Raw genomic sequence first — 26,205 nt, 5'->3', positions numbered from 1 at the left:
GGGCGGCAGCGGTGGCGGCGCGGGAGCGGCAGGATCTTACGCGTATTTAATCAAATAGACCGGCCCTCGAATACAGCGCATTGCACAGCACAGAGCAACTTGAACATTGAAACTTGAGTTTACGTTTCCTATACTTACTTTACTAATAACACAGGTTGTAAGTGGCATACGGTAATCTAGGACTGCAGAACTGTATGAAAAACTTTTTTTACTTTTGCAAGGTCACGTCTGTTTAGTTTCAAAGGCTTTCTATCTTGATGGGGGATTAAGTACTGGTGCCAAGTAACTAATATCAATAGAGAGATTTTGTTTTTGAGCGATAAGACCGCCTATTGTACTCACACATTTGTTTGTAATTTCCTTGGCCATATTTGGTGTACAATACAGAATATTCCATCTATCTATTCTATCTAATATCGTTTTGAGCGACACCTTTGTGCTTCATCATCCTGTTCATTAATCTTGCTTAATTTAGTGTGTTTGTCCACAAGATCCGTCTTCAGTCCCACGTGTTAACCTGTCTTTGTTATCAAACACTTGAAGATAGGCACTTCATCTATATGTTTTGCGATTACGATACACAACATTATAAAATACTCGTTATCTCAGTAACAGATTACAGGTTATCGCAACACTGATTACGATGTTTCATTAGTAATTAACTCTGAAAGATTTCTTTCTGTTATCTTTTGTGGTAAAATGTTTATGATGGACTTCCTGTGCTCCATAGTTTCGTGGGTTTTTTTAATAATCTTTTTAACTAAAATATACAGGTTCAGATCTTTAATGATTGTTTCCTTGGTGTAGGTGTATGTTCCTTAAATCTGTGTACATTTGCCAGGAAATTTTCATCTAGATAAAGTTTCTCAGCCAAAAATTATTCTAGTCTTCAAGAAGCCTAGTGATTTATTTACCAACTGCATCTGTTTTACTAGAATCAATGTATTCTTGTCAAACAAGACTTTGCATAACACAGAAAAACTCTTGCATATACATAATCTCCTTTGTATTAATGTATGCAAATGCTGCGTTCAGAATTAATTTACATACATGTTTCTTGTTCAAACAATTAGCTTCTGAGCTCCCAACTGTGTTTGTAGAAAACATCATTTAAATATACGTTCTATATTTAAAATAGTGCTAGTATTGTCTTAGTCTATTTGTTAGAGATTTGAAACTGTGAAGGTCCAACAATAGTTCCCTGAGGTACACTATTGTGAGAATAATGTGACGTTAGTGGCGGGCGGTAGTCGCCCGTTGTTACAAAATCATGAAGGATCATTGCATTAACTACTGGGCCTTGTCTCCGGCGAAGATTTCAGGAACAAAGGAACGTCTTTGTGGAATAATAATTAATTCAATATTTGGCATGATACTCAAATGCCTTAGCACCTAAATACAAATATTTGGTACATTTAAATAATATATAGTTACCGAAACCAAGGCTCCATAAGAAACATACACATAGCTGAGAATGAAAAAATCTTTAGTTCGGAAAATGGCAAAACAATTTATTAATTCCATCACTATTCAATCTTATTAAAATTCATCGGTCCAGATTTCACCACAATATGAAAAAAATCATTACATACAATAATTAAATATTGTGTGAAATTAAGTAGAGTAGATTTTTATGGACAAGTGAGTAGTAGGTATAATTTATTGTTGTTTACAAACCCTATATAAGTAGTTAAGTAAAAACAGTCATATTTGTGTGTCACACTTTGTGGTAAGAAAAGTAAACGCGAAAACTATTAGTTGTATCTCACAGTTGACATTTCCTTATGAATGAAGCAATAACAGAAATACATTACATCATTTGGTAGAGAATTATCTATGAATGGATTAATTGTATTGAAGATCACGTAGGCATATCAATGTAATTCAGATATACGGTTATAATGTTATCATCTGCGGAATATTACTAGTATTGGTTAAAAGTTTCATCAGCCCCCTGTTGCCGACACAGACTAAGTATGCCTTTAATAAAGGAACCCATCGTTTTGTTAATAAAAAATCTTATGCCCAAACCTTCACAGTGGATATGGCCTGATCTATACTTATAATAAATCTGTAGAGAGGTCAATTCTGTACATTGAATATATTTCCAAAATAACTATTAGGGGGTGATTAGTGATCGATACTGATGCCAAAAATGCAATCAGTAAAATTTTTGTCTGTCTGTCTGTCTGTCTGTCTGTCTGTCTGTATGTTCGTTATGGAAACAAAAACTACTAGACGGATTTTAATGAAACTTGGCACAAATATTCTTCATACTCCTGGGCAGGTTATAGGATACTTTCCATCACGCTACGATCAATAGAAGCAGAGCAGTGAAGGTAAATGTTGGGAAAACGGGAGAAGTTACTCCATTTTTTAAGCTTCCGTCGAATGTGCAGCCTTAATGGTTACATCTACACAGAAACCATGTACGACGGAAATATTCTTCATAAAATTATGTAAAAAATATCCCATGGCAGCATATGTCTATCTTTTATGGTTGATTCACAATAACACGTAAAACTCTAGGTAGCTTAGCAGTTCGGAGCTTTCTGATTATATTTGTCTACTATTTCGTTTATAACACTCTCACTCACACTAATTAAACATAGTTAACAGTATTATCTATTAATTAAAAAAAATGATTTAAATCGGTAAAGAAACACCAAAGTTATACGTGAAAAACGGTAATAAGCCACCGCGCGTGAATACTGAATCACGCACGCTATAAGGATCATTTTTGTGCAACGGTCGCCGCGCTCGACGCGACTCGCGGCGCGGTGGCTGCGCGAGCTCATACAATATTTGGCTGTTGGTGCGATTGATGCGAATAGACGTTCAGAGCGTTCAACCTTATTGCGCGACTTTTAGGTTTTAAATAATTTATTTTTAACTTTCTTTTGTTGTTATTTTATAAAATAGGTTGGTACCTATTACTTATTTTTGTGTTTAAATATTCGTTCAAATTACAAATTATTAACAGTTTACATTTTATTACTTAAAGAAGCAGTAAGTACGCATAGATTTAGATAATTGGAGGGGTTGGTGTTTATTATTTCTTCCTCTCTTTGCACAAAGTCCGACTCTAACGCGGACGAAGTCGCTGGCAGAAGCTAGTATTAAATAACCTCGGCAAAATATTTGAAAAACCTTAGACTTATATTTTTTAAAATTATGAACAGCAAAGAGATTCCGTTTTTTTACTTTTAAGGTACAGAACCCTAAAAACTAAATAGGTCACCAACAAACAAATTATCCAGTTTTATAATAATAGCTTGTAGATTACATATAAATTAAATAATCGATCATAATCAGCACCCATAACTTTACCAAGAACAATTGACATAAACAAGGATAAAGTGAACATAAAATTAAAAACACGTGGATATCGTGAACCCGGAACATTTAACCATACTTAAAGTAAAATAGTTTCACATTTGTATGTAAATTAATACGTGTATGAGACATTGCGTGTCGCCGTTTATTTATTGTTATCACCTACAAATACGAAGTAGGTACTTTATTGTCAACTAGCTTTTGCCCGCGACTTCGTTCGCATGGAATAGTGACTTCCGGCATATTTTTGGTTTGACCAATAGATGGCGCTATATGTCCGGAATAATTTTTTTTTTTTTTTTGAAATAAAAACTATCCTATGTCCTTTCTCAAGTTCCAAACTATGTCTGAACCAAATTTCACACAAATCGGTTCAGTAGTTTAGGCGTGAAGAAAAGACAGACAGACAGACGGACAGACAGACAGACAGACAGACAGACAGAGTTACTTTCACATTTATAATATTAGTTAGGATTGCCATCGACACGTTATAAAATAAAATAGTTTTAATTTAAACTTTGGTATTGTTCCTATGTCTGCACCTAAGTTAATAATCTGCGGTTCTGCTATTGACTGATTGCTTCCCGACTATCTAACGGTGGATTTCTATAACCTACTATCCGTTGTTTTGTGATTACAGATTGAATTTTAACACTAGCCCCATACATGTCTCTTTGTGATCTCTAGCAAGCGATAAAACATTTAGATAGAATATTGAAACGGCGCGGCGGTAAGTGATACATCTACTCTTTGTCAAGTCAAACAAAGCCTGATATAGTAATTAAAAGTCATGTCTCCCCTTAGCAAATAGATGCATTTATATAATATACCCATCTATCCATACTACCCAACAGAAGCTTTTGACGTAGTCGTCATGTTTCATGTGTGAATAAATCCTTCAACTTATTGTATAATTAACTTGTTGAGCCTAGCATAGAAGATATCAACTATTAAGAAACTCACAAGGATTGGATACAACTTGGCACTCTATCTATCTACATCGTAATACCATCTAAGTACAGTAACATCAATAATTTCAAGTTTTCCTTGAGAACGGCACAAATACTTAGCAACAGCTATCGAACTCACGCTAATAAACGTTAATAAGCTAGAATCTATTATGAGTTTCGACACTTCTGTCAGAATCAACATTGAAATATTAGCACTCCTATGGAAACATGATATAAGCTTTATCGAGGATATGTTGGTAGCTAAGCGAATATTTGTTATCCTGAAAATAGATACAGTTGTCTTGGTAGTCTATTGGTGAATACCTAAGTGGTTTTAATTCAATATTCCACCTTGTAGGTACAATATGCCAGGAATTATTTTGTGAGGAAGATCAGCTTGGGCATACAGGCAGAGGACCACCAAATAAACTACGGAGGGGGTTATTGTAAGTTAACAGAAATATGAGTAGGCACCTATAGACGAAGACCATGATGCATCGATCCCAAATAATCAAGCCGAGGACGATGAAAGTCTAAATGAGGGACTAAATGTTACAAATAAAAAACACCATTAGCTTAATAGTGGATAGTTAACAATCACAGCAATAAACGTGTTGTTAATGATGTTCTTATATTTATTTACTAATTTCCTAGTAATTAATAATACGTATCTCTTTGCGACACAAAGGAAACAACAATCAAAGTTGAAAAACAAATCATACTCTTCAAAGGATCTCAAAGGAGGCCATTCTTCCCCATGTTAGGATGAATTCATAAACGATATAATATGTACCTATTATTTGATAGGAGTTGTGTTAGTGACAGGTGAAATTACATATAGAATTGGGGGAAAAACTGTAATATATTTCCTCGAAAACATCTTTTTAATCAAATATTTATTGTTTATCTAGCCTTAGTATGCACAATATGTTCCAACAGTAGGTACCAAATCTTAGTTCAATCGTAGGTATGTTCCATCTGACATTTATGACACCCTATTGTCTATTGACCACCACAATCGAAACCCTCATATGAACTTTATACTCATATTAATACGGATGAATTTAGAATAACGCCACATGTTTTAAACTGGTTATTGACTTGACATAGCAACAACAGTCAAAAGAGCCACGGATATGTCGTGTTTGAATTTTTATGTATTTATTTAAATATTCAATTGTCTAAACGGAATTTTCTATTTCTAGGCGTTGACTTGTGTGGGACTTAATTAATTTGCCCATACATATGTATGGTGGCGTCTATTTGCAGATATAAAACGATTTTAAATGAAATTGATGACTAACGAAATATAGAAAGTGAAAATGTTGTAAATTATTTTACCCTAATTCAGGGTAATAATGTTAATGGCAACTCTTGTTATTTTCACCAAATATATAAAAAGTTCTCAGTTTAAATTTTAAGTTCGTGTTAACTTTTTAATTTGTGTTCGAAGTTCGAAATTGATGAGCTGAAGCATAAGTTCTAATTAAAAAATTAAGTCTACGGATATTTTAATATTTTGCGTGTTAATTGTTTACCCATAAAATTCGAAGTAAGCAAATACCAAATCCTTCTAATAATATGTGCTGTTTTGATGTCTGGGGAATCTCTTGTATGTAAATATTTACTAAAGAGGTACCTATGTTATTATTTGGCATTAGTTCTCATTCAGTGATTTCTGAAAACAGATTTGCGCATGATATTTAAATTGTAATAGGTATAATTTAAATACCTATTATTGTGAGTAACAAAAACATATCTTCAGTCGCTTGGTTTTCAAAAACAACCGTGTCTGTTTTGATGAACCATATTAATGATAATTTGATTATCGCATATGATTTTGGCAAGTTCGCTTGTAGCTAGCATCTGCCAACCACGACATTCTACGGTTTCTATCTAATACAGCAAAGTTTGTTACTACCCAAAGTAACAAAGTTTGGGTTATCAAGGGTAGGTAGACCTTGAAAAGTAACTTTTTACAGTTTACGATTCGTCCTTATTAAACGTCTTATCAATGTGTCAATGAAACATCACCTGAGAGCTCTGAGGGAATCATCTTTTAATGTAAGAATCTCTTGAATTAAAATAATGAGTGTTCCTACCTATTTAATTAGAAATTTTGCTTACCAGTAAGCGTACACATTCTGCGACTGTTGATGTCCTGCATCACTTGCCGCATCAGCCCGCCAAGCGCCTTAGCTTCGCCAGAAATTGACTGTTTCGACAGCCATTCAGTCTCCAACTCCATTGATAACTAGACAACAAGGATTATGTAAATTATTTATTTGGAATAAGTAACATTGGTAATGGGTCATAGGCGTCAAAATGTTTGCTTGCCTAAAATGATTTCTGATTTGCCCCTTTGGGTAATTACCTATTCTTCTGATGATGTCAAATGAAAATAATTTGCAAGGATTCACAGGAAAACAAAACATTAAAATTAAATTCTAACTTCCACAAACTCCCCAAAAGTTTGGGACGGGTCGGTTTACTTGTTATAAATTTTAATATTTCCAAAACAGATCTTGTTTCTGTTGCTTTCCAATTTATTCATACTGCGCCCCCATTTCTAACTTTCCTACATTATATGGTAAAGCGTGTTGCAATAGAGAATGGATGAATAATGGAACTATCGATTCAAAATGCCTCTAAAAGGGTAAGTAGGTGAATATATTGTTACGGGAAATCTGAAACCACTCACTGCTATCGTACTGTGAGCTCATTTGAGGAAACCGAACCTTACCTGCGAATGCACATGCAATAGACTTTTCTCCTTTGAATAAAATCAGTGTAGCACGTGTATTTCTAGTACTTAACTAACTAGATAGATCATATCAATTGCTAGGAGAGGTCAATTAGTCTCTCGTAGGTAACAACTGGCGCCAGGTCCATTGTCAAACATGGTTGAAGTATGATATAATCTGTTATTGTCACTTGCCAAGTTTGAGTGACAGTAACTAGCTGGCCTTGTTTCACACTACTCAAGCCTTGGTAACTAACATTAATTATGTAGGTGTTAAGCAAATATTTATGTTTAGAAGACCAAACATGTGAAAAGCATTGTTTGATCGAATCGTTCACACAGAACATCGTCCTAAAAAAGTATCCTTCATTGGTCTATCGCCACCCTTTTTTATGAGAAATCATCAAATGACCCCTCTCGCTGTGGGTGCAGCCTGAGGGTGTGTTAGACTCTTACTGATTAAAACCCGCCTTGTTCCTCTTTCTGCCTTATATGAACAAGGGGGCCGCAATCCCGCAACCCCAGTTATCGTCACCTGGTATATTAAATCCAGACAGGGGATTCGATATTAAGGTTCTTTATATGTTATCAGCACTACTTACCAGGTATTCTGTAAGCTTCTTGACGAGCGGCTCGAGATGCACCGTCCTGGCCCAGGCGTCGCAGACGAAGCACAAGTTGAAGTAATAAGCGTTGCGAGCATACTTCTTGTTGTCTATCCGCACTGGGAAGCCCAGGATCTTCGAGCCGAGGAGGGTTCTGAAAAAATATTTTTAGTTTAACTTACGGAAAATGAAACAGGATCATATTTAACCTGTGCAAATTAGGGGGTTTATATCGTGGTGCAAAAAATCTTGATCAGTCTGTAATTGATCCGTAAATAACTTTCCAAGGTCTCTTTAGCGAAGATAAGAAATCCTTCTCCCACTCTTGTACAAAAACTCTTCTCAATATCTTTTCATGAGATTCAATTATTAATCAATATATATTACTGCATTCAATAATAGACGACTGCAATGCTGCTAATGACTCCGTGTGAACCTAATCAAAAATTTTGATTGGGACCACTTTTTTTTTCATTTTCATTACTAGCGTCCGGTACATAAAATAGACAAGACAATGAACTTGATGCTGTGGTGAATCGGTAATTTCTTGGTTGCAGCTGCAAGGTAGCGTCGGTAGCCGGTGAGTTGAGCGGAACGGCATCCGTGGCGCGAAAGTTATCGGCTCCGATCTTTAAGACTTTTTTAGTGGCTGTACGTGTGCGCGTGTTTTTTAATTGATTTCGTTCGAAGTTTTCAAGTAGTAAGAATATAATTGCTACCTAGTACCTATAAGTTTGAAATAAGTTGAGACGGTTTGCTGTGGTACTTACACAAATCATCGGAATTGAATAAATTATGGTAATTAATTTCTGATTGGTTAAAACGTCGGTTACCTGCGTGATTTTACTGTTTAATCGTCTTTAATTTCTAATTACCTACCAGCATTTTGTTCAAACGGAACTGAAGTCGGCAACCCTTTTTGTATTTGAGAATTAGGTATGGATAATTTATTGTTAAATGATTATAATTAGGTAGGTAGGTATATTTATTGGTCAGAGTACCTAAAGGTAGATCTAATTATTAAATAATAATTAGAACAAAAATTATAGACGATGGAATTCTAAAAACGGCTGTAGGTAATTCGCAATTTTGCATCAGTAACAATTCAATAAAAAATCATTGAACCAGTAACTATTTGAGGTGCGCCAAACTAAAATAAACCAGTCAAAACACAAGTTTTATTTACAAACAAACAAAAATGTGAAATGATCAGTGGGCCGTCTTAATGGAAATCTTTCAGCAGATTTCAATTACTTTTTAACAAAAAATCCAATGTTTATGTCATAAAAGAATTTTGCGACTAGGTACCCGCAATCATACTTACACTGTTAACGTGCATCTTTGAAGTTGTACTTTCGGTATGATATAATGACTGACTGTATCAAAAATATCTTTCGATATATAATTTTCTGGCACTTGGCATGTTATCTTAGGACCAGCAGTCGGATGGAATTCACACAAAAATATACAACGAATTGGCCCTTCCTGTCCACAACCTTCGTAATACTTCACTTTGCCATCCATTGTAAACAAATAAATTTCAATAACACATCACTCACATATTTCTATTTACACCCAGTAAATTCACAAACAAACAACAAGAACACTAAAGCATTTAACAGAAATAGTAACACACGAACACTATTTTCATTAACGTAAATAAAACTGTTTTCGACGCACTAATTGATACACCCACTCCTTACGCGATTTTTAACAGACTGACGTAATTTTATTACGACGAGTATTTTGTTGATAATAAAATGATGACGTTTCAGTCCAGTATCGCCAGTATAGGTGTTTCGAATTACCCCTGTTACTTTAAATATTTGTAGTAAGTCAATTGAATATGCTATTAGGCAAGGCATTATAACTTTCTTATATTTCAAGTTATTATTTTCAAAAAATATAAAAAGCAAAGTGTTAAAAAGTTTTATATAATTAAAATGCATATCTTTCAACTCTTCATTCAGTCGTGTGTCCATAGGGTATATATGTTCTGTGCGTGTGTCAGACAGACTTCGTGAACGTACTCGCGAATGTCATTGCGTTATTGTAAATATTTAGATGTTAATTGTTAAAAAATAATTTCAAAATGGACAAACGATCTTGCAAGTTATTGATAGCAGCAACAGGTAGCGTAGCAGCGCTAAAAATCCCGATTCTAATAAAAACTCTGTTAGATATACCTGAGGACGAAATGACTTATGTGTTTGAGGTTATGTTTACATAGAGCAATTAGCTTTGTGAAGAAAATCAAGGTAAAAGTAAGTTAAAATGCTTTATATAATTGTAGGTGCACCTAATAGTGACGGAGCATGCAAAGCATTTCTTCAAGATGTCGGATTTGCCCGCGCACGTGAAGGTGTACGATGATAGCTTGGAATGGCAAGCCTGGAAGCAGAGGGGAGATCCTGTGCTGCATATAGAGCTTGGCAAGCTCGCTGACATCATGCTAATAGCTCCACTAGACGCTAATACGCTGGCGAAAATGGCACAAGTAAGTGGAACATTCATTTTTGACTTGTGAACTACTAGAAATGAGTTTCATTCGGTTCAATCCAGTCTTTATTTCGTTCCCATGTTTTGTTGTGAAATTTCTCTTAAGAAATGTCATTAAATGTCAATGTTGCAATTACAAGAGACATTCTCTTTTTCTCTCTCTCTCTTATTCTCAACAAACATCACTTTCCAGGGCATATGCGACAACCTCCTTACCTGCACAACTCGTGCATGGGACATGTCAAAGCCACTAGTCTTCTGTCCAGCAATGAACACTAGGATGTGGGAGCACCCGATCACTGCACAGCAGATTGACACACTGAAGCATTGGGGACACATTGAAATACCACCGATCAGTAAGAAACTCATGTGTGGGGACACAGGTATTGGTGCCATGGCAGAAGTAGAAACTATAGTAGAAAAGATTAAAAGCATCGCTGACTTAAAATTCAATGTTTCTTTTGACTAAATGCTAAGATTCAACGCTTAAGGTTTTTTTAGTAGTTTGTAAGATAGTTGTGGATGTAAACTGCCACTGTTTTTGTCGCTTTTAGGGCTTTAAGCCAGTGCTAGTTTGGGTTGATATGGGCTAAGAATATAAAATATTTTATTATTTAGTTGCTCTTTTAACCTGTTGGATATAGAGTGCGAGGTCACCATGATCACATCATTCAACTCTTTAATCTATTCATTGGGTTAAGAGTAATGTTTTCTTTTTTATATATTTTTGGCTCATTATTTAAAAATCATGCTCAGTTATTTTATTCTTTTAAGCATAAGTATTTTCAAAAAATAAGCCCAGTTGTCAGACTGTCCACTATATGTTCCTTGTACAGTGGTTGACAAATATGTATTCCATTTTTTATTATTATTAAGTTCTACATATTTATTTTTGATTGTTTTTTTATGTGAATATTATATTTTTTACATTACATTGTACTGACAAAATTATAATCTATGGGTTCCTTTTATGTACCTCAAAGGGTGAGTATAGACTACAACATGTACTTGTTGTACTAAAACGTCGAGCACGCTCGCCTGTTTGTTACAAACCAACAAGCATATTGGTGTAACATCTTGTCGAGCGTATTGGTGTAACATTTCGTCGAGCCAAGTGCGGGCGATGCGCGGTTGCGGGGTGACGCGGAAGGAGGGACGAAAGACTAGCTCGCTGTGAGCATTTACCCGTAACATAACGCCGAACGTTACATTACATGGAAATGCTTTGGAGACTGAGCTTTTGCCTGTATAGTACCATTTGCTAAAATGTTTCATTACACAGAAATGCTCGAGAAAATGTTGTAGTCTATACTCACCCAAAGAAAATTAATTTTGTTTCGACTAATTTGCTTTACTCTTTCTTAGTCTCTCTTTACTGTAGAATTTTCCATACTCATAAAAAAACTAATTTAGTTTTTAAATTAAAGGACCAAAGAAAATTGATCAAATTAGTAAATACTATTTACATTCTTACTTTGTTATCTTAAGGTATAATTAATTATTGGCAATGGAGAGATAATATATATGTTATTGTATTAATTCGTTTTTAATCTTGCTTATCACAAAGGCTTTATTCTACAGATTTTGTTGTATACTTGCAACCAAATGTGCTACTTATCAATTACTATGTACTGTCGACTGCATGTACTGTCGAAGGAGATATTTCCAATGTAATTTGGATGTATATGGAATAAATAATTGGATGCATAAGCACTTACTAATCCAAGTCATGTTAACATATTTGTATGTAAGAATTTTAATAGAACATTATGTGAGTATTATTGCACTAAAGGAGTCCATATTAGGGCTCAGAACTTATATTTTAATAGCACTGCACTCCAATAAATCTGTTGTAAGCAATACTTAATAGCATGTACCATTAAGATACAAGTATTTTTAAGGTGCTAAATGACACAAATTAATATAAAAATTAAAATAAAATACCTGTTAATTAAGTGTATGTTTTATTTATTGCATCCGAATACTGTTACTAATGCTAGCGTACATGCGATACTAACAAAATCGAATACAAACATACCATAACTAAATATAACTATACACAAAACGTTTCTATAAATTTCTACTAAACTTAAACAATTCCCGAATACACATGAAAGTTTATAAATACGAGATTACGATAAAAATATTCAGTTTCAAAAATATACATTTCCAAAAAGGGTTTCGTATAAATGGTAGTTATTTAGTGTAAAATTATTATCATTATTATATGTTTATAGCACTTGGAATATTTAAAACAAGTTATGATACTGTTATTATTATAACTTATAGATAAATTACATATATCGTGAATAGGCACAAACTGTTACATTAGTCTAGATTACTGTCATAAATACACCTTATCATACGTAATGCGAGACAAACGAATATCTATAATATTTATTTCACATAGATCGCTGAATTATCGCTAGAATTGTTAAAAATAATTTGTGCAAACAAAACGTATAACTAACATACATTAATATTTATTCCCACCTATCTTAAAGGCATATAAAATTAGGAATAATTTTAATGGAGCATAAAAATGTAATTCTGGCAACACTTGAGCGGTCTATGGTCTATTACTCCCATTATTAACCGCTATGGTGGGGCGAGATGGTGGGTAAAGTTGTCTATTAATAACACCCTCATGTGTATGCGGGAAGAAAAAATATTCAAAATGTATAACTTGAGAAACCCCAATTTAAAACTGCAATGGCATACTTTCACGGTCATTTTCTCATTATAAACTTTTGATCAACTTTTGTATGTAGTAAAATCTTGGAAGTATTTTGTGGCATTTTAAGAAGTCTTCCATTATGAACGCAAGAAAAATAAATGACCGTTAAAATAAGCCAGAGCTAGATTTGTGCATGTATACTTGTTACTTAACATAACCCTGTATATTTTATACAACTCCCGCCCGAATACTAATCATTTTGTCATGACTTAGCGAAACGAATATCATAGAGCTAACGTGCGTATAAGCACCTCTATTGAAAACGAAAGCCCGAGTGCGTAGCTATCAAAACATACTTATATAATAATAATTCTAAAACAAAACAAATCAATTTGAGAATCATTCATAGCAAAATAATTAGATAATTAATTGGATAAATACGGAATAATCTTAAACATTTTATTAAAATGTTGCCAATGTTTTTATTTTATTGTTTACGCGCCCAGGTAAGTGCTAAAGCATTAATATATTAAATATTCACTGGATCAATTAAATAATTAAACTTATTTATTCGACATTACAATGTAAAAGTACCGATTTCAGGCAAAATATAATATAAACATATAGGTTCTACGTTCCTACAAATTATATTGCCCGCCTACATTCTCAAGTAACTTGAGTTTAACACATATATTATAAAAAATACAATATTTACATTTTCTATTTTTCGCAAATTCAATTCTGAAATTGGAACTTTCACAGACAGCAAAAAAAACATATTTACAACGTTAAAATAACTTATTCGAAATTTCAGATTATTACCAGATCAAAAAAAGATATTTAATTGGGAGAAAGAGTTTGTATACAAAACTTAGTCTAGATGGAATAGAATTGTATAAATAATTATAACTATAGTGTCATGTTAGGATGAATACCAGGATACAATATAATTAACAAAGATATTGTGTTGCTTCAATAATATAGAATACACATACATAGTTTTATTATTCTGATACGACATTTTTCGACAGTTATGAGAGCTAGAAAGAACTTAAAAAATTAAAATAGAGCTGTAGCATGAAAGGAGGAGAATTTAAAACTATAATTCATTAATTATAGAGTTAATTTATCCTTAAAATAGACATGCATCATAATAAAAATACTTTCAAAAGACTATTTAGACATTATATTTTGTGGGTAATAATAGTAATAAACGCCACTTATTAATATTAGGGAAAGTCGAAAATGTCGTATCGAGGCGTTAAAAAAATTTGCACTATCACAAGTAGGTAAAAATGCTATATTATAAATGCGTATGTTTCATACTATAATATTAAATATTACTAAAAATCGTTTATTGGTTCGTAATCATGTATACGTGTACATATATAAGGACACTGTTATTTAATACCTATGCTATATTTAAATCGAAAAAATCGCGGTAGAAAACTGTGCGTCTATTTAAAAGGCCATTTTTGTTCTAGCGGGACTAACTGCCCATAGCATTGTAAACTATTTCACTATGGTATTCTCATCATTTTGGTCCTTATTCAATTTGTGCTGAGATTCGTATTTTTTTCATAAGTTTAGGAGTATGCTATGGGCCTATAAACAATACTAAAAGCTAAGCTTTCGTATAGAAATAAACCACTCGTGTAAATGGTATCGTAGCAAAATACTGGTTATGGCTGTCGCGTGTGGAATGGAATGAATTGTAGGCGTATCAAAGTTAGTATACTCTTACATATATTGCACCCAGTTATCGGGGTAATTATTTTTAATGGCAACACTTGCAACGGCTTCGAAATTCGAATGTCTGTTTTTTTTGGACGTTTATAACTCCGCACCTTTTAGGCCAATTTTAACGCTACAAGCCAATAACATTGAATATATTTAAAAACATTATAGTTTAATGAGTGCAATATACGCGCAATACAAAATAGGCACATCGTTCATACGACGGTTTCGTTTTGTTTGTCGAACATGGCTCGCGTGTACTTCGAAATTACTTCGTAAGTAGACTTGATGAGTTCGCAGCGCTCCTCGATCTCGCAGTCCGGCGGCGCAGGCGCCACTCTGTACGTCGACTTCTTCCTAGCACTCTCGTTAACGGGAAACTCTGTGACATTGTCTTCAATATTATAGATAGCAATGGAGTGTTTTTTGTGGACCATTTCCAGATCTTTGCGGCGTTTCTTTTTGTCACCATTGCCGTTGCAGCGTGCGTTGATGTTTTTGACGGCGTTCTGTACGGGTGATTCCAGTGCGGGACTGGAGTCGAGCTCGTATCATACGTCCAGTTCCTCGAGCCCCTTGGAGAGTCGGTGTGAGTTGATGCGGCGTCTGTGGGAGCGTCGGACGGCGTCAGCGCGGCGATAGGGCTCGCTCCGCAAGCCGTGCAAGATGTCCTCCAACGCACCGTTGTATACCTCGTCTTGGTGAAGCAACTTCTTTTCGCCGACGGCCTGAGATTTCGTTTTTAGTTCGTTGATTACAGCCTCCTGTTGAGAAAGGGACTATTAACAAAATGATAATTATTAATGTATTTGTAATGGATAATGGGCTTAATACTGATTCTAATAAGTCTAAATATACCGCTACTGACACGTGGTAGATTGGTAGAAAATGAAGCATGCTTACGGCTATACATTTCAATAGAAATACAGGTTATATTCTACGAACAAATAAGCTAGAGGATAATAAGGACTTGCTATAATACTTAATGTTTTTTTATGGCGTTAGTTCATCTATTAACTTAAATCATACTTTAAAATTATAGCAATAAAATATAATATTGCTTATCTGAATAAGTTAAATGAAAATGCAAGTTTTACCGTTCAAGAAGCGAATATAAGTAGCTCTAAAGAAGAATTACTTAAAAAAGTTAATAAAAGCGTATTTTATAATAATAAAAATAGCAGTAATAAGTAAACACATTCCCTGTTAAGTCCATGCAAGTGCAGCGTTAAGACAAAATACATATTTACACTCAGTTTGGAAAAGTTAACTGTTGCCAGCGTTTTGGCACATTCAAATTATAATATAACTAGCTTCTGCCAGCGGTTTCACCCGCATCCCGTGGGAACTACTTCCCGTACCCGGATAAAAAGTAGCCTATCTATAGCCCTCCTCGATAAATGGGCTATCTAACACTGAAAGAAATTTTCAAATCGGACCAGCAATTCCTGAGATTAGCGCGTTCAAACAAACAAACAAACTCTTCAGCTTTATAATATTAGTATAGATATAGATAATATTATAAATTTCTTAATGGTATGATGTTATGCATGTTTAACTTAATAAAAACAAAATTATATGTAAATAAATAATTAAATTATATTTTAAGTAGTACTGGCTAGTGAATGAGTAAAAACGTCCTATATTTAATTTGTTTCATTGAATATTCTGCTCAGCGTTGCAAGAACATCAAACATTTTGATATATTACTAATTAAAACATATTTCCCTGAGCCTGTACAATATTTTTGACATCTTATGGAATAAAGGGGGGCAAACCTACACCTACAGGCAATAATTTACCCATTCTTCAGTTCTATGCGTCTTACGTGACAATGTCCTAACTTTAAAATACCGCTCATTCCATGCTGTGTACCACCAACCGACATAAACATAACCTATTTCGAAATAATGCATGCATTTGACCTATAGATGTGACCCTTTTACCTGTGAATTTCTAGTGCAATGTGTTAATACCAAGTACCGTACAAAACAACCAGTTTGTGAAACCACTCCGTCTGATACCACACTTCTATCTTGCCCTCTCTATTGGTCTTTAAGGATCAAAATGAACACAGCCCTTATTAAAAACTCTCGATTTAGACCACTGAAAATAAACAAGCGACTTTAAAAAATAAAATAAAATGTTGTCTTGATAAAAACTGTCTATACACAAACACCACAAAAGCGGAGCGGGGAAGATTTGAAACAACCAATTGTATTTTGTTTATCGATCACCTCGTCTCTGCCTACTCCCTGATTGGAGAAATTCTATTGGTTGGTCAAATACTTACCCGCTCCGTTTTGGCGGATTCTGGGCTTTAGTAGTATTTTTTGTTTAGCAGTTTTGTGTGCTAGAAAGGATCGCTTGCCAATTTCAAAGGATACTAAAGAGTCCCCATAACAAACTATACTAAACAAAACCGTCGAGATTCTTTTGATCCTCAAAAACATACCCGTAACCAAACAACCGCTAACCTATCCCAATCTAGACCTAACCAAGACCTACACCTAGAAGTGAGGGTTACTATATCGTGTGCATGCTAGGCGCGTGAGGGTTAACAACCAGTCCAGACTTATGGCCCCGGAACATGCTCTCTTTCTCATGGGAATTAGTCACTCGAGCCCTGTGTCGGTGTGTTCAGGATTTGGGGTTACTTTAGATGTTTAATTGTAAAAGTTCTTTGTAGTGAAAATGGTAATTATTGAAAGTGATTTAGTTACTTTGTGGTGTATGTTATTTAGTCCAGTAACTTAGGTATTTGAATTTATGTTAAAAATATTTTCAAGATCAACATTACTTGCATCAAATATTTTAGTAGATTTATCTTGATCTTTTTTTTAAACAAAAATACAGTCTTTTTTTCAAAATTTCAGCACTGTTTGGTATGTTTTAGCAAGGCTGGATTTATGTACTTGAACTTATTTATGAACACTTTTTAAATCCGTTTCATAAAAAAAACATTTTTAGCCCCTTGATCCACGACACACCAACGGCACCCTCCCAACAGTGGTTAGTACACACGCACACTCAAGTGTTTCCCCGTCAGTGTGAACTGGACTTACTCCTATAAGTTAGGCCTTATTCAGAGGCCGCGGAGGCCTACACGGGCTCTAGACTGTGCCTCAACTGAGACAAGTGTTGCTGCAATAGGCCTGCGCTGACGGCCGCGTAGTTAAACCTCTGTGAGAAAGTTTACGGTGTTACCATCACCTACTACGGAACTGTTTTGGTAGTTTTTTGTTGTTGGTTGTAATGGCAACACTGGTTACTACGAAATTGCGTCAAATTCTACTAAAATTAAGGTAACTTTTTGCACATTATTAAAATATTATAGACAAAATAAGTATGTTAGAACAGTGTTGCCATATGAACCGTTAAATGAAATACACCACCACCACTAAATAGCATGTTATATCATGTGTTTCAATGTAAATGTTGTCTACCTGTCACCTCAAATCACAGTATTAATGCACATACTCACTCACAACTTTTCGTAATAGATTGTAAGTGAAATCAAATCAAACCTCTTTTCATAATCACCTTTCAAAATAAAAATAAAAAATAATTTCCACAGATTAAATAATAAGAATGACGTAATAAAAATGTATTGGTAAAGGTGATTATGAAAAATTAAAGTGAAAAATCATAGTAAAAAAAAAATACAAAATTAGTGGAAAATGTGAGTACATTATGTAGAAAGTCGAGTCACTGGCTAAAGTAGACAGAATGCATCAATTCAAGTCGAAACACTTTGATTAATGCAACTTGAATATTTTAACTTTTAAGTTTGTATTTTTTATTTCTTAATCATTCTTTTTTAATTTCAAGTTTTGTAAATAGAAGAAGCGATAGTTGAAAATAAGAAACTGACCAATTCAGGGTCAAAAAATACAGGGGGTTCTTTTCACTATGATGTATTTAGAAATACTTTTGATTTTCAATTTCGTGCATTTTGAAATTGGATTATAACAAGTACTTGCTTCGAATCCACATAGAAATATACAAACAACCGAATTAAGTACCCCCTTTGTTAAAATTCGGTTAAAAATATACGTGAACCATTACAATAATCAAAGTGTTTGACTTGTAACTCTACATCATTACGTCCATTCACCTCGGAAGCGTTATGTAGAGCCATCGAAGCGACTACCAGTATGCAACATCGAATTTAAGGGTATTAAGCGCTGTTTAGTTATTAAATAATATACCAAGCTATGTACAGCAGGTAAGTAGTAGTTATTGGTTTTACAATAGAATACAAAAGGAATATCTATTCCCCAAGCCTTTGTTGAACTATAATGTTAAATTTTACTATGATATCAATATTTTTTTAAAATTACAAAATAAGTACTCCAACTCCACCTAAACAACGCTTAACCCACTTACATCTCCACAGAACAACAGTCCTTATTTTGTCCACATAAGGTCTACAGTCGCATACTAGATGTTCAATTTGCATGACTGACCAACTTTCAACCTTATCTAATAGACATAAGGTTGAGTTCCTGTTGTTCAATGTGCAAGTCTAAGTGACACGTTGTGCACTGAACAAATGAACCTTCTCTCGTGAAAATAAAGTATATTCTGAGTAACTGTTGTCCAATGTGCAAATCCAAGTGACACATCGTCCACAGAACCAACAAAGATTCTTATGTAGATGACATAAAGTATACTTTAGTATAATCTTTGTTAAATGTGACACATCCTCCACTAAACAACAATGAACCTTATCTCGTGGACATAAGGTGCAATTTGTCATACCTGTTGTTTCTTCTGCATGATCTTAGTCTTGTTTGGGTCGACGTGGTCGGCTTGCTGCGCCGCTTGCTCCAGTCTGCGACGTTGCTCGTTCTCTGCGTCCGCTTGCTGGAAGTTTTGCGACGGAATTAGTGGTTTTTTAGGGGAAATTGATTTTATTGTACTTTGTTGAGGGGTTTTATGTCAGTATGAGTCATCCTGATTGTTTTGCAATTAGCATAATTTTTGTGCGCCAAAAAGTAACATTACTACTGTATCATTTTTCAGAAGTGTTTGTCTCCAAGGGAATCTTCTAAGTATTCTAAAAAAACTATTCGAAAGTTTTATATTTTAGATGGATGGTTTACGAAGTTTCATACAGATGTTATTTTTTTATTTATAGTTTTCGTAATAATATCGTTATTTTTCACTGACTTTGTCATGTTATTTTTTCTTTAGAAATTGATGGCAGTAGATAACTGAAAGTAACCTATATATTACCTTGAACGCCCTCGTGAACCTGACGAGCAGCGAGAAGAAAGCGTTGGCGTCACATCCCCGCGGCGCCTCGCCGAAGTACTCCACGCACGACGCGAACGAGTCCTGGGGGGAAACAATGTGTTGTTCATATTGGACTTTATTGTCAGGGGAATAAGGTAATAAAGGTAAATAATGTAAATAAGGTAACATGGAAAACTTTCGAATTCCAGTCTTCAGTGTGGTACGAAAGAAATTCCCGATACCAATACGTATTAATTTCATGTTGGTATCGGTGTTGAGAGATGGCTCCCGGCCACCGTAGGCGTGGGTCTGCGGGCGGTGAGTTCGGGTGGCTCATCGCTCATGTCTGGATAGACGACAGACCCGTGTCGGCGCGTGCCACGCGCTCCTCAACGAGAGTCAGCAAAACCCCAGCAAGGCCCAGCCTAGCTAAGGCTTGAGAGAGCTGCGATATTGTTCGAAAGAAGCAAAAACACATAGGAAGTGGTGAAGAGCGGGCGTTTTGGTTGTCTTTTGACGTTCGAAAATTGCCGATTACACAATAATAAGACAGATATCAACCTAATTTAAATAAACGTTTTTGAGTTTGAGAGTTACCGTGGCCCTAAACGGTGATGATAACGTAGTTACCTGTGCATGCTTAGTCTCGGCTCTGAGGCGGCGCAGCTTGTCGGCGGCGTTGGCGAGGAAGTCCCGCAGCACGTGCGGCGCCGCGCGCAGCCCCTCGCGCTCCGCCTCGCGCCGCACGGCCTCCATGCCGCGCTCCAGCTCACACACGTCGCCCGCCACGTTCTCCAGGGACACTGGGGATATGGACACAAACTTACAGAGTTCTGTTGCTGACGAAAGTACAGATGAGAGGTCAGAAGTGTATCTTATTTATTAGAACGTTGACAACGTGTGAGTCTACTACGGTCACTACCGGCTACGCACGTTCACCACGTACGACTAAAGGCAAGGTTCGATAGGGAGTAAATCAAAGGAACGTCAGCACTGGTGTCGTCGTACGTAATCCGGTTAGAACTGTTGCGCCGTTCTGCGCGTCGTGCTCAATCCACGAGCCACACTTGCCGTATGGACTCCATAAACATGTGAGCCGGGGACATAACTGTCCACATCAACAGCAAAAAGGGTTGTTTCTCGCGCAATAAGAGTTTCACAAAGTTTTTGAAATGGAAGGCGAATTAAAATAAAACATACATTGATTTAAGTAGTTGACTATAAAAAAATAAAATTATACCTCATAAGTCATCAATGACCAATATCAAACAAAAATAAATCAAACTCACCTTGCGCTGCCTTATCGATGTATAGCAACTCTGTATCAAAGTTCATGAGCTCAGGGAAGTTCTGTCTAATAGTCGCCACGATATAATGCAACAAGGATATCCTCTTATCCGTCGATTTAGTATCCATTAGGGTATCCAAAGACTGCAACTTGAACCCGTAAGCTGGCCCACGCTTACTACTGTTTAAATAGTTCCCAAACGCAAGAATAATTTCCAATACATTGCGCAGTTTCGTCGAAGATTTAACAGAGGACGACCCAGAAATAATAGCATGGATTTGCGGAGTTATTAAGTGTATGTTATCGAAGAAATTGCCCATGTAACTCATAATGGATAGTTTAGCTGATATCCTTTCTACTTTAGTCAGTTGCATCAAAAATTTATCTTCCTCTGTGAGTTGGTTGACTGGTTTCTTTTCTGCGACGTATTCCTTGTAAGCCTTTTGCTCGGCTTCGGTAGGCACCATGCGTTGAAGGATCTCGACGCTTTCTAGAGGCAATTGTTTGAGGTCTAAATTGTTGACGGCAGCCATCACTTTTTCGACGGGCGTGTCGAGTTTTCTTCTTGATATTGCTGGAAAAGGAAACGGACAAAGGCATCAGAATTTGACAAATATTCATAAAGGTGTCAGTTTTGGGAGAATCTTTGGATATATATCTTCTAGAGTACCTATGTTCCTGAGCCGGGTGTGTTCCAACAGCGACACAGTGTCGGGCTTGCGGAAGCGCTTGCTGGGGAACGAGGCGAGCGTGTCGGTGTCCGTGTCGAGCGGCGTGGAGCCCACGGTGCCGCCGATGCGGAACTTCTCCTCGAACTCTGTGAAGTTTATCCTCCGTCGGGGACGTTCCTCGTCTAGCTCGTTGAAGATTGTCCCTCGGACCTGGAAAAGGGACGAGGTCAAGTGTTAAAAAATCTCAAATGTTTGTTCTCATGAAACCAGGCTGTGTGATTTGGGCTAAATAGACTCTTCTCAAAGACTGAAAAAGAAATAACTGCTTCTCCTTACCTGATTAGGTTTGAGCGCGATCCAATTGAGCGTGGGCAGCTTATACTTCGTATCCACTTTCCTCTTGATGGTCATCGCGTCTGTGTGCATCGGCGGCGGCATGAGGCCGGGAGCAGGCGGGGCGGGCGGCGCGGGGGGAGGGGGCGCCGGAGCCAATAGCGGAGGGGGAGGAGGTGGAGGGGGGCAGGGCGCTGGTGCCGGCGGGGGTGTGGCGGCCGCGGGAGGCGCGGGGGGAGGAGGAGGAGGCGGGCATTTGAATGTGGGCGTGTCCCCATTGGGTAGGGGTGGAGGAGGGAGGTGGCCGTTCGCTGTGCCGTTGCAGAGAGCGTGTGTCGATATAGCACCCACTGGAAATAAAGTTTCATGTGAGTATTGGAATCCAACAGTGATATGACTATTTTTTCAGGCATTGAAATAAATCTTTAATGGTTTTTGCTACACAATGCGAAATTAACACTGATTTTTGTATCTTAAAACTAAAATAAGTTACAATACTTTGTAAAAATTTTACTTATACATTCCTCCGAGATTACCTAAATTCAAGGGTTCTAGAAGTAACTAAGTTACTTACTGGAAGCTCCTCTGGGCAGGGACTTGGTGAGTGACTCGAGTTCCTGCACCTTGGACTCCAGCATCGACTGACGGTTGCGCGAGTCCTGCTGCGCGCGACGTAACGTCGACACCTGAGGAGTTTATAGTGTTAGAAGATGTAGACAAATAATTTGTTAGTTTCTTTAAAGGACTGAATGAAGTAAGTACTTTAGAAGGCTTATAAGTCATTCCCTCCCTAAGATAACTGCGAACAACTGCAAAATCAGCAAGTCAATTTAGGTCGCAAATAAGTTTTAATTTACTATTGTAAGGTTCTGTTAATTATTAAACATTAAACAGAACCTTAGTCATTCAAATCCTGTGTCAACAGTCCCCTGTTATAACTGACCTCCTCCACTACTTGTCTCCGTGCTTCAGCCAGCTGATCGCGCTCGGCTCGCACGGCGGCTAACTCTGACTCCAATGTTGCTAACTTCGCTATGGCTTCTCTTTCTAATGCCGCCATCCTTTCGTGAGCCTGCAAGAATAAAATATTTGCGTAAGTTTTTTAATTCACTTATTTTCATTGTATTATTTTTTGTCCTGTGCTTGTGTACTAAATACCTACATGATACATTTTTCTGTATTGATAAGTACATATGTGTAATTTAATTGTTTAAAGATTCTTCATATACACAAATATATAACCCATAGGCAGACATGTAGTCCTGGGGACTTTGTGGCCACTTCTTCTTTCTAACAAAATACACAGGAAGTGGTGAAAAATAGTGAGCGTTTTGGGGGCTATCTTTTGTAAAGACGTGTTTTGCAGCCAAGTTTGAATAAATAAATTTAAGTTTGACTTTATAGGCATTTACCGCTCATCAAGACTGAATAACATGAAACCTGGCGTCACTTACATGTCCTAACTCATCTTCGAGTTCGTTGACCTTCTCCAACGCGGCGGTTTTAGTCTCACTGTCCTCCATCAAGGCGGCCACGTCGAACACGTTGTCCAAGTACGCTGAGATTTGAACCTGGAAACAATTGGGAAAGTTTCAGTAATACATATTATATAGCCTTGTAGAAGAATAGTCTATTGACATTTTCTTAAGGTCCGGAGAATAAAGGCAGGACTCAGATAAGTTCTAATTTTAAAGACTTCGTGATCAAAACCATTTTTTTTAATTGATTAAGTCTTTTATTTGTCGTCGTCCTCTGACAACGTAAGTTCATTACTTATCCGTAAGGAACAGCCCTTCCAATACACATAATATGCTAAGCCTAGGTACACGACATTCAATTTTTTTCAAAGCACAAAATAGGGCCTATCTAACTGCCAAAAGCTGTAGGCCTGCGTATTGATTGAACATATTATTTCTGTTTACCTGTAAATCATCACTCTCACACAACCGCAGCCTCTCGAGGTAGTCATCCAACTTGAGCGCAGTGAACTCGTACTGTAGATGCACCCTGAAGTTCATGTCTTCTACTGAATGCACTATTATATTCACGAATTGCATGCACGCCACCTGGAAAATAAACAAGAACGATTAGTTTTTAGAGCACGAATGTAAAATATTTTTTTGTGTTTGCGCAAAACAAAAGCTTTTGCGCAAAGTTAGCGCAAACGTTACATGGGATTGTGCAAAATTACTTTTGTTTTAATTGTCGTTTTTTCGGTTACAATAATAGTCTTATTTTTACATTCTGTTAACCAATAAAGAGACACTGCGAAATAATGTAAGATCTATTTAGTTACGAAAATATCTAAGTTCGCACTCACCATAAACTCAATATGAAAATTATCATAATTCATAAAGTATTCCATGAGCGTGTGAAACCGCCTCGGTTCGCCGACCACCTCCTTAAAGTTATCGAAGGCAGACAGTATGATCTGATGGCCACCCTTCACGAGGCATATGGCAGCTAGCAGTTCTAAGACCAGGGCCTTTGTGCGGAGCGAGTGGTGGACTAGGGATAGAGCAATGCTGTTGATTGCTTCCCGATGCTGAATCACCATGTTGAAGCCATACTGGAAAAACGATAATACATAAGGTAAATTATCATTCTTTGCAAACACAAAAGTTCAGACATGTCCAATTTGCAAGGTATTGAAACGTATTTATTCTCAGTCCTCGTTGCAGCCTGAGTGCAGTTACTCGTCAGGTAAGTATCGCATACTATTCTTGGGACTCGAATATGAATCAATATAATCTGTGCCTATAATTTGTATATACGTGTGATTGTCTAGTGGTCTTGCTTAATTAATACAATTTTAGTTCATTCCCAGCAACCGGTCGTTCGATTTCTAACAATAACTTTCCTCAAGTAACTAAATTGCAATAATGAACCAAACCAATTCAACTTCTCCAAATTACCTTGTTATTCATGATAGCCCGCATACACATGATGCACACATGTATATCATCGGTGGACGCTCCCATATTCAATCTCGCCGCGTGTCTCGTCCGTCTCCGAGCGACAGCCGGGCTGGCTGCACCCTCGCACTCGGCCTCCGCACTTCTCGCCCTTCGTCGCCATGAAGCCGACATGGTAGACCCCGTCTCGGTGGGTCCGCTGCATTCTGATGTGGTGGTGTTTACTGATAGTGGTCGACGATGGAGATTGAATGGGTTAGTGTGATGAGGTATGAGGTTAGTTACAATTTGAGCTAGCTATTTTTTGTACTTAATTATGAAGCAACGAATTTGAGCGATGATGTAGCTGACCATAAGAAGACTAGTTTATTACTTCAGTAGTTCCAAAGATCTCAATATCCGATGATACGTAAATGTTTATAGGTAAAAACTTTGATGTCGAAATAGCAAACATGAAGGTAATACTGGCTGATTCTCTAGGTGAAAGGGCTCTTATTGTCAGTGGACTAAATATATTTTTTCATGTTTTAGACTGGTTTCAAAAGCTTTTCTGAACTAAGTGCAATTAGAATCACTCATGATTCTTACCTTGATTGATCCCATCGCTGGACTGACTCCTGGCGAGCGCGATCCTCTGCTCGTGCCTCATCATGCTAAGCCTGAAGCTCAGGTAGTCTATCAGCACATCCAGGCCCTGGTTCTGTTCGTTCAGGAACTCTCGCACCCACCTGAATACCAACATACGTTATAAGGCTGTGTTCTAACCAAACTGACTGTCAGCCGCCGAAAGTCAGAGTCTGTGCATATTACGCATAACGTATCATCGGCTAGATGTGGACGAAAAAAGTGAATATGTATGGAAATACAATAAACTGCGTAATATTCGCTCACTTTCGGCGACAGGTTTGAACGCAGCCTATGTAAGATTAACGATTTCACTCAGCTGTATATTTCGATGAAATATGTGGCCTATCCTTAAACGGTACATAATTTTCTGGCTGCCGTCCAGACAGTTATGGGAATACAGTATATTCAGTGCCAGGGAACGATAGGCTGTGAGTTAAGCTCGTTGTGGTTTTCAAGCCATTTCTGTTTGGTTATTCATTACACGATACAGCTGTGTCGTGTCCACAAGTTTCTAGCGTCTAGACCGTAGTATATATAGATCTTGGAATTAGTTTTTATTTGAGAATTTTCTCTTAGCTTAATT

The 26,205-nt window shown here is 36.6% G+C and overlaps 3 protein-coding genes across 5 annotated transcripts in view; 1 reads left to right on the top strand and 2 right to left on the bottom strand.

Moving 5' to 3' along the window:
* Positions 1-9,349, bottom strand: part of LOC124637323 (GATOR complex protein NPRL2) — a 73,954-nt gene extending 64,605 nt beyond the window's left edge. The window contains exons 1-3 of the mRNA XM_047173688.1: positions 8,959-9,349; positions 7,632-7,788; positions 6,414-6,540 (exon numbers count right to left, since the gene is read on the bottom strand). Of these exons, the coding sequence (XP_047029644.1) occupies positions 6,414-6,540; positions 7,632-7,788; positions 8,959-9,158 (484 nt within the window). The 5' untranslated portion in view covers positions 9,159-9,349. The remainder of the gene's footprint in view (positions 1-6,413; positions 6,541-7,631; positions 7,789-8,958) is intronic.
* A 294-nt stretch (positions 9,350-9,643) lies between these two features.
* On the top strand, positions 9,644-12,088 carry LOC124637429 (phosphopantothenoylcysteine decarboxylase). The gene is made up of 3 exons (XM_047173910.1): positions 9,644-9,849; positions 9,928-10,131; positions 10,327-12,088. The coding sequence occupies exons 1-3, from the start codon at positions 9,727-9,729 to the stop codon at positions 10,600-10,602; spliced, it is 603 nt and encodes a 200-aa protein (XP_047029866.1). The 5' UTR covers positions 9,644-9,726; the 3' UTR covers positions 10,603-12,088.
* LOC124637428 (formin-like protein) overlaps positions 12,081-26,205 on the bottom strand; it is an 84,572-nt gene continuing 70,447 nt past the window's right edge. Inside the window, exons 4-17 of one of the 3 annotated variants that reach the window (XM_047173907.1) lie at positions 25,584-25,723; positions 24,996-25,219; positions 24,401-24,649; positions 24,003-24,146; positions 23,535-23,651; positions 23,024-23,152; positions 22,655-22,766; positions 22,084-22,430; positions 21,747-21,957; positions 21,078-21,650; positions 20,419-20,591; positions 19,789-19,890; positions 19,312-19,416; positions 12,081-15,311 (exon numbers count right to left, since the gene is read on the bottom strand). In XM_047173907.1, the coding sequence (XP_047029863.1) occupies positions 15,099-15,311; positions 19,312-19,416; positions 19,789-19,890; positions 20,419-20,591; positions 21,078-21,650; positions 21,747-21,957; positions 22,084-22,430; positions 22,655-22,766; positions 23,024-23,152; positions 23,535-23,651; positions 24,003-24,146; positions 24,401-24,649; positions 24,996-25,219; positions 25,584-25,723 (2,839 nt within the window). In that variant the 3' untranslated portion in view covers positions 12,081-15,098. Of the gene's footprint in view, positions 15,312-17,612; positions 17,731-19,311; positions 19,417-19,788; positions 19,891-20,418; positions 20,592-21,077; positions 21,651-21,746; positions 21,958-22,083; positions 22,431-22,654; positions 22,767-23,023; positions 23,153-23,534; positions 23,652-24,002; positions 24,147-24,400; positions 24,650-24,995; positions 25,220-25,583; positions 25,724-26,205 lie in introns of those variants that run through there. The other 2 variants (XM_047173908.1, XM_047173909.1) reach the window with 2 other exon arrangements.

The sequence above is a fragment of the Helicoverpa zea genome, chromosome 16 (genome assembly GCF_022581195.2).
Source record: "Helicoverpa zea isolate HzStark_Cry1AcR chromosome 16, ilHelZeax1.1, whole genome shotgun sequence".
In the NCBI taxonomy this organism is placed as follows: domain Eukaryota; kingdom Metazoa; phylum Arthropoda; class Insecta; order Lepidoptera; family Noctuidae; genus Helicoverpa; species Helicoverpa zea.
The sequence above is the reverse complement of the archived record's forward strand: the minus strand, read 5'-3'. Positions and strand labels throughout refer to the sequence as shown.

What these genes read in the sequence shown, in the direction of transcription:
- LOC124637429 (XM_047173910.1), top strand. Translation starts at nt 9,727, where the DNA reads ATGGACAAACGATCTTGCAAGTTATTGATAGCAGCAACAGGTAGCGTA. An exon ending in AAATGACTTATGTGTTTGAG is followed by an intron (nt 9,850 to 9,927) that starts GTTATGTTTACA and finishes ATATAATTGTAG; the next exon opens with GTGCACCTAATAGTGACGGA. An exon ending in CGCTGGCGAAAATGGCACAA is followed by an intron (nt 10,132 to 10,326) that starts GTAAGTGGAACA and finishes ATCACTTTCCAG; the next exon opens with GGCATATGCGACAACCTCCT.